At 28.0% G+C, this 8,536-nt stretch overlaps 1 protein-coding gene and 1 long non-coding RNA gene across 2 annotated transcripts; one reads left to right on the top strand and one right to left on the bottom strand.

Moving 5' to 3' along the window:
• Nucleotides 1–5,078: 5,078 nt before the first annotated feature.
• Nucleotides 5,079–6,259, top strand: LOC124839842 (uncharacterized). Its single transcript, XM_088099639.1, has one exon. It carries the CDS (start codon nucleotides 5,206–5,208, stop codon nucleotides 6,079–6,081), a length of 876 nt encoding a protein of 291 aa, XP_087955765.1. The 5' UTR covers nucleotides 5,079–5,205; the 3' UTR covers nucleotides 6,082–6,259.
• Nucleotides 6,260–7,909: 1,650 nt separating this feature from the next.
• LOC124839841 (uncharacterized) lies at nucleotides 7,910–8,519 on the bottom strand. Its single transcript, XR_007028965.2, has 2 exons — nucleotides 8,260–8,519; nucleotides 7,910–8,161 (listed from the first exon to the last, which is right to left on the bottom strand). It is a non-coding gene; the product is annotated as an uncharacterized LOC124839841 (long non-coding RNA).
• Nucleotides 8,520–8,536: the final 17 nt, after the last annotated feature.

Here is an 8,536-nt window from a genome sequence, read left to right on the forward strand (position 1 = left end):
ATCATATACAAGAAGGATTAGCTCCCCTTACCTCTATTCCAGACTTAATCTCCTACTCCGAATTTGTTTCCCTGAAATTCTTCAGAACCTCTACTCTTCTTGCAACTAAAAATTTCTCCCTAACTCTTTCTTCTCTATTTCTCAAGCTCTCACTTGATTCCTCTTTTTTTTTGGTGCCAAATACCCTTCCCTCCTATGGCTATTTATAGGTAAAAAAAATTTACTATTCATTAATATTTTAATATTATTTATTATTTTAATATTATTTAAAAAATAATATTTTAATCATTTACTCACCAAATCTGATCTTAGTTTCTACCTACTAATTTCTTCCATGCTAAGGAATCTTAATGCTGAAAATTTATTTTTATTATTTTTTTTTACTATTTACTATTTACTATTCACTTTTTACTATTCACTATTCAATTTTTACTATTCGATTTTCTTAAAAAAAATACTAAATAAGTTATCAAAAATTTTAACTTCTCCTTATAAAATTACTATAATTTTATATCCAAAATTTACATTTTTCTATCCACTAAAATTATTATTACTAATAAAATGCTAAAATTTACTACTATATATATATATATATATATTTTTTTTATTTTTATGGGTCTTACAGACTTTGTCTTCTCGATTTAAAAAACCAAGAAAGCAGGAAAATCTTGACTATAATTTATGATTTGAAAATTTATTTTACTTTTATGTCATGGCTATGTGGTTTGTGAAACTATAGGAATATTTTGTTTGGATGTAAAATATAAAAAAGGTAAAAGCTGTGTAAAAGTTTTTTCTTTTTAAAAATATTGTTTTATGAAATTAATATTATATTTTTATCATTTTTCTTTATTTATCTATATATTATATGTGTGTAATTTAGTGACTACAAACAAATATAAGAACATATTAAAAAAAACGTATCTATATATGTATCGAACAATATCAAGTTTTTTAAATTGATAGTTTAAGTTAGGACAAAACCGATCAACAATTCAGCTATTCATCTAACTAAACTAAGTAAGGTAGTAATCAAATTTAATATTCATCTAACTAAACAAAAGAAGGTAGTAATCAAATTTAATAAAATTAAATTGTGATTAGATTGTCCCTAATAAATAACTCAAATAAAAAATTTATAAATATATGTCAAAGTATATTTGTTCAAAGTTTTGCTAAACATTTATTATAGTTGCTAACTCAATCGAATATTGAATTAACTTAAAAATCCAAATATATTTAACATCAGCTATACTTAATCACTTTAATAACTCAAACAAGGAAATGAATAGAAAAATAAAAACTCTTTAAAAGGAAGACTCAATCCCTTCACCCAAAATAGTATTATATTAATCTACCATTATTCAAGTTTATTTCAAACGTTAAGAAGAAAAGTAGGTTTAATTTTAAAACAAATAATCGCAATCTTAGAATATGAACTAAATAGAGAAAAGTTTTAATTCAAAGCAAGTTTACTTGAATTGATAATAATACTATTATTTTGAAAAAAAACAAACTTTATCTCAATATTATAAATTAAAATCGATAGATCTTAAATATTTACATAAAAACTGATTTTTAAGTAACCAAGATATATATTAAAAAATTTCATTTAAGTCTTGTGACATAATAATAAAGGATATTATATTATTTATAGTTTTGAAAGAAATATTTAACTCGTTTTGTGTTTAATAAAATGATACTAGATTCTCTCATGTTTTTGAAACATAATATTTGTTTATCTTATACATTTTTACAATATGACAGTCACTTTTTATTTTATAAATATTATTAATTTAATATTATGTTCATATTTTAAAATTTAAGTATATAATGAAAATAAGTTCAATTTATTAAAATGATAAAAAAGTGATTTTAAAAAAATAGAGAAAATATGAATATAATGTTATTAAAAGAAGAAAAAATTAAAATTTATTTTAAAAGTAGAATGCATAACTTACATAATATTTAACATTCAATGAAAGGAACTGATTATAATTTCAAAATATAATAATCAATCTCATTTCCATCTATATACTTAACAACCATACGGCAGAAACTCACAAACATAATTTTCCATAACCTAAAGGTCAACCCTATCATGATTCAACATCTCATTTTATATGAAACATTTTGTGTACAAACAGTAATAGCCTATTGAGAAAGAAAAAACAATGGAACTTAGAACCAAATATGTCACATGAACATGAATTTCAAAGGAGAGAGAGAGAGAGAGGAGAAAATGTATGTCACAAAATTCAAACCATAGCCAACACTTCAATTTCTTAAAATACGAGTGTGTTGATGGAGATTTTTTTATTAAATTTTTTATATAAATGGGTCTTTGGAAAAATTATATTTTTAGGTATAAGTTTCTCTTCTTATCACATGCAAAAAGAAAATTGAGCAGATAATTTTTTTAAGACTTCATTTACACAGAAAAATTAATCAGTCTTTTAGTGAAAATATTAATCTTTCATTGAAACATTTATTTGGCACTTATCTAATTTTCTCTCTGTAATGAAGGTTTTAATATTTTGTCAACCATTTTGTTTTGTGAAGACTGATTACAAAGATTTTGATTAGATTGAGATTAGAAAAAGATGGCCATGTCAAACAAAACCACTATCCTATTTTGTGTTGTTTTCCAACAAATTACTGCTTCATTATGTATATTTCAATATATTAGCATTTTTTTCCTAATGTTTAACTTAAAAAAATTAAATTAATAATACCAAGATAAACACACTTGTGTTCCATTATGAATACATATTTACAAGTATAGTGTCATTATCTTTTTTACTATATTTAAAGTAAAAAAGCTGAAATATATTCCATCTGTCTTAAAGAAATCTTAGAAGTAAAACACAAACAAAATTATTAAGAAAATTATATACATAATTTTTTTTTAAATAAATATATTAAACAAACCTCTTAAATATAAAAATGTCCACTTTGTATTAAAACTTTGTTTCACAATAGTATGAATTTCAAAGGATTTTTTATACATTCAATAAATGAAAAAAGTATGATAGATAAAGTATATTCACATTAATAAATAACTCATTAATTATGATTTCATCAAATAACAAGAAAATTTATCGTAAACAATGTTAAGTACAATAAACATAGTTAGGAATACCAAAAAATTTATAAAGATATATATAAATTTTTGGACGTTCTAATTATATAAATGGTTTAATCATTCACGAAGTCCCTATTTTCGTGTGGAATCTCAATTTAGTCCCTTTGTTTCTGCAAATCTCAATTGAGTCCCAAATTTATGAAAATTGCAACGATTGGATCATTTCCGTTAAATTGTCTCCAACGTCGTTAGTGTGTGTTTGACGTGGCACGCTGTAGTCAGTTTCTTAACTGATGTGGCTGACTGAAGCAGGGGCAGTGAAGCACGTTGATAATAACAATTTTTTAAGTAAAAAGAAAATGAATGTTTTAAACCAAAATGGGGATTCAGATTTTGAATTGATCGAATTAGGGATTGGGATTCTTCTGAGTACTTCTAGGGTTTGTCCAAAGTTCATTCCATTTCACAAATTGGGGTATCAATTTGGGTATTTAGGGTTTAATCGAAGTTGCTGAACAGTGCTTGCATGTATTAGAAAATACAGAAACTTCAAGGAACGAGTGAATTTAACTTACCAACTCCAAACAACAACTTGTCTGGTGAAAAGAGAAACTCTTGCCACCAAGAAACTCAGGCACAGTTTAAATTGATAATCAGAAGAAAAAGAAGATGAGAATTTGTAGAGAGAAGGAGGATAATGTTAGAGAGAAGAAGAAGAAAATAAAACTCAGAATTTTGGAGAGAAGAGGTGTATGCAGAAATTGATCCGAAATTTTGAAAAGTTTACTTATATACTACCGTAAAAAATCGATCGGTTCATCCAGCTGTATACACCTAGATTCCACTTCTATCTGAATTTAATGGTCTGACAATTACAGACTGAAACATATAAATTATATAAGCTTTGATTCTCCGAACACCGAAACTTATACTTATGTGTTTAAATAAAATAATTAAAAACGTAACAATTTTAAAATTTTTGTAAATTTATAAACTTTGATTCTTTAATAATCGAAATTTATAAATTTAGAATAATTTCATAATTATCATCGTATTTTTTTATATGTTTTATTTCCTTTAAAACCATGAGAAAATTTTAATAGCCACAAGTGCACATTATATACTTATAATTCATTTTGACCATAAATCATCACTTTAATATCTTTTGGGTATAAATCATCACATCAACTTAATCATTTTCTAGCATATCATTACATCTTATAGTCCACCTCAATGCATCACCTTGGTACATTTTACACCGGCTGAAATTGACAAAATTATATTAAATCTTATTTGAAAAGCTAAAAAAAAATAAATGAAGGTACAATTTATTATTTAAGAACACAATTTCAGATTTTCAGTTTGATTATCAATGTTTTATTTTACATTATATAATATTATTTTTGGGTTTTTTTTTACTATAAATAAGATTTTTTTTTTCTGCTTCTGTTATTGTAATAAAAAATATATTATATTTGAGACTAAAAAAGAAGATAAAACAGGTCATAAATTTAAACCGCAAAAAATGGCAACAAATAATTTCAAACACAATCAATATGATAAACAAAACATTCTTGAAATTGACACAGACCACGCACCCTCAATGTTTTAAGTTGACATCTACATCTAGTGTCATTATTAACTAATTTCTGGCTTTGCATTCAAACTTTGTTCCTTCTAGAATCACTTATCAATCCATATATATAAAATATTGGCAAAAATATCATAACTTGTTTTCACCGAACAAAAGACTAATTCCATACCCTTCTCCCCAAGAAATTATCACCTTCTCTTATAAATTTTGTACAAGTCTTAGCTCACTTCCTACGCCACTTTAGTCTATCTTTTCCCATAAATTCATATTATATAAATCCTTATGAAAGACCAAACTAAAAATTGTTCGTTTCTTCCCCTCAGTCAAAATCATTAATGTCCCTGTAGAAGCTTCTTCGACTAAGATCATTGTAAAAGTTTGAAGCTTTTGTTTTATCTATGAGTTGACTCTGACACATGCTTTTGTTCAGTCATCTCATCTCTATCTTTCTGTTTAAACCCATTATCTAAGCAACTTCACACAACTCATCAAACCAAACCTCGTTTTCTCCTAACACCATATTTTCATGCATACGCTGAGCCCTTTTGTTTGTGGCACTTTCCATAACGAATACGATGATGATGACACGTGTCTTGTTGCAAGTCCTCTTTCTAGCCCCAGAAAATATAAGAGAAAAGATAGCAAAAGCAACCCCTATTCGGGCCGTGGTCTGGACAAGTTTTCTGAGCTTTTGGCTGATCTTGATGAGAAGAGGCAGAAGATTTATTCACAGACGAACCCTCATGACATCTCTTTCGTTCGCTTTGTGTACTCCAACACTGACGATATCGTTCCCGTTGTGGTCAAGGTGAAGAAAAACAACAAGGATCATAAACACCAGAGCCAAGAACTCAAAGGGGTGATGAGATCAAGAACAACGTTGACTCACACCTCCGAGTCAATGGTAACTGATACCGAAGAAAGAAACCAACCCAAGAGAGAGAAAAATCATGGGAAGGTAGCTGAGAAGAAGTTTTCTTGGGATATGGGGAAGCCTTCTTTCTATTTGCCAGTGGTTATGGTGTTGATTCTGTTGCTCTTGGTTGTGTTTGGAAGATCTGCTTCGACTGTTTATACGTGTGTTTTGTGGTATGTGATCTCCACTGTGAGGAGCAGTTCACCATCAAACACAAAGATGTCAACGAAGAAGAAGGGAGAATTGAGCGAAAAGAAGATTGTGATGAACAATGAAAGGGTGAAGAAAAAGGAGTATGTGAGAGGGTGGAGTGAGAAGAAGATGGTGGTGAATGAAGGGATTAAGAAGAAAGATTACGTGAGATGGTGGAGTGAAAAAAAGATGGTGACTGGTTGCTTACTTTCTCCAGAAGGTGGTGCTGATTCTGAGGCTTTCAAGAACAAGGTTCAAGGGCAGATTCACATAAGCAAAGCTGGTGAAGAATGAAGATTATTATCTGTTCATTTTTTGTGTTTTGTTTTCCATTGTTGAACTGGGAATAGAGTTTCTTTTGTTAGTGTGAATACATGTTGCCAGGTTTTCGTTGGAAACTTGTTGAAAATTCAATTCTTCTGGTTACACATGTTGTGAGTAGAAATTATGAATTAAGGTTGTTGACAATCAACCCATGTGTGTTTGCTGCACATGGTATTTCGTTCTTTGAATTGGAATATGATGAGAAATGGTCAAAATTGCAGAGATTTATTCTGTACATTTTGGACAGCATAGACATTCAAACGAAAATAATCTAATTAGATAAATTTTTCCCAAAAAAAAATTCAAAGAGAAAAGCAGATAAAATTTTGACTTAATATAATTTTAACTTATATAGAGTGAATGAATTTAAAATAAAAATTATATTTAGAAATACAACTTTTTTTTACGGAATTTCTAGAAAATACATTAGCGAAATTTAACTCTTAGCCTAAATCTTTTAAAACAATATGTGTTTGTAAATATTTTTTATACGTTGTTCAACACATTTTTCTTATCAGTGACCAACACATTTTTCTATTAGTTACTACATTTATTGAGAGACATTTATTTTCATTTGATTAGGCCATCTACACAATCATTCACTCTGATAATTTTGGATTAAAAAAAAATGTGTTTCAAAATTTGTTTTTGAATGCACTTACTTTTATGAAATTATGTTTCAAAAGTGAACTATTTTTTGCAAATTTTGTGTTTAATATGAAAAGTTGAGTGAGTTAGAAACCAAACTCCCTCCCAACAAACCTAGTTTTGTATTAACTGCGTGAAATCTAATTTTTCAACAATGCGTCTTTGTCTCACCAGCACACAACCGGTTGTTGTTCTTGAGTGGATATATTTTTTCAATATCTCACTTTTAAGTAATACGAAAAATAAAATTACTCTAGAAATGAGAAATTAATTCAAAACTAAATAATTTTATAGATGCATATTGAGATACGGACAATTACGAATTAACAATTTTTTCCTTGTAAAATCCAAAATGAGCATAATTGTCCATTAGTGTGAAGTTGAATTTCACTTGGGAAAATTATTTTCATAGAGAAAATTTGAGATGCAAAGTTCTCCTCTTGAACATTGTTTAGCGAATTTGTATCCATTGAATAGAATTCTTAAAAAAATAATTTATTTATAAGATTATTGTTAAAAAGTAAATTTAAATCTAACTCAATCCTTACTATTTGTAAGATATGATTTACAATCATTTATATATTATAAATTGATTTTATTTTTAGTTGGTGTGAGATTTCTAACTATTATACTTAAGAAAAAGATAGTATTGTGATAGTTGTGTGTTGTAAATTATTATACATGTATTAGTTTCAAATATTAAATAAAAATTCTCATCAGTCTTTTAGTTTTTTTATTTAATTAATACTTTTGATATCTTTTATAGATTAGGAATGTGTCCGATTATTTATATAGTATTGTTAGGTATCTTGTTATGGAATATTGGGGTTACATTTAATCTCGTTAAATCGTCATCCTTACCTAACATTCTTGAATCTGAAAACAACCTGCATTTGTTGTTACACTTAATCCACGTCCTTGTCCTCACCTTAACCCTCTGTTTGGATTTGGAATTGAAACTCAGAAAACTAACTCTTGATTTCTAACAGAATAATAATTTAATATAAATTTATGATTAAAATTAACTTAAAAACTCATTTTCTGGAAATCAGTTTCATTAATCTTGAAAGTAGCGAAACCTTACTAATCAGAAAAGACCTCTTTTGGTCTACCATGAATCCATGTTGATGTAGTATTGCTTCGTGTAAACTCATTAAATAAGTGGATGACCTTTATAATTTCTGGAAGAAAAAAAACTCCCAGTTTCCACTACACCAACCGTAAGTAGCAGTGTTTTAATGACTCAGTATAATTTAGAACAAAGAATTCTAAAGTCACACCAAAGATAAGCTTGAATTTGACCCAAGTCAGAGCCCCCAAAAATAAGTTGTCTTGAGTCGGTCCAAAATTAAAGTGCTGTGAATTTGTACCTAAAAATAAAAAAGCCTTTCAGTCCTCATTCCTGCATTAAGTAACGGGGTTTGTAGTCAATATTTGCAGACTTTACAAAAGCCAAGATTTGGAACAATAAGAGAGCCACCTGAGATATCAAAATCTAACCTTAAATCTCCTTGCTCGCACATTTTCTGGCTTTGTGGACACCGTGCTATTCTTCTTCTCTCGACTTTCATTCCTAGAATTCCGGAAAAATTCGACTTTGTCCCAACTAACCTCGTAATCAGCCTTCAATCGTGATCCTTCCTGATCATTCACAGCAACTCACAAATCATAACCAAAACATCACTTATCAGGTTTTAACATGTTAAACCTCTCAATTTCTGTCATCACTGCTGACAAACAATTTAATCCTATTTCCTTTGATCATAGAATCATCTTA

This window comes from Vigna umbellata, chromosome 9 (assembly GCF_029865625.1).
Source record: "Vigna umbellata cultivar VRB3 chromosome 9, Vumbellata_1.0, whole genome shotgun sequence".
Taxonomy (NCBI): Eukaryota; Viridiplantae; Streptophyta; class Magnoliopsida; order Fabales; family Fabaceae; genus Vigna; species Vigna umbellata.

Bases quoted from the DNA above. Each gene is read 5' to 3' on its own strand.
- LOC124839842 (XM_088099639.1), top strand. From the start codon at position 5,206: ATGCATACGCTGAGCCCTTTTGTTTGTGGCACTTTCCATAACGAATAC.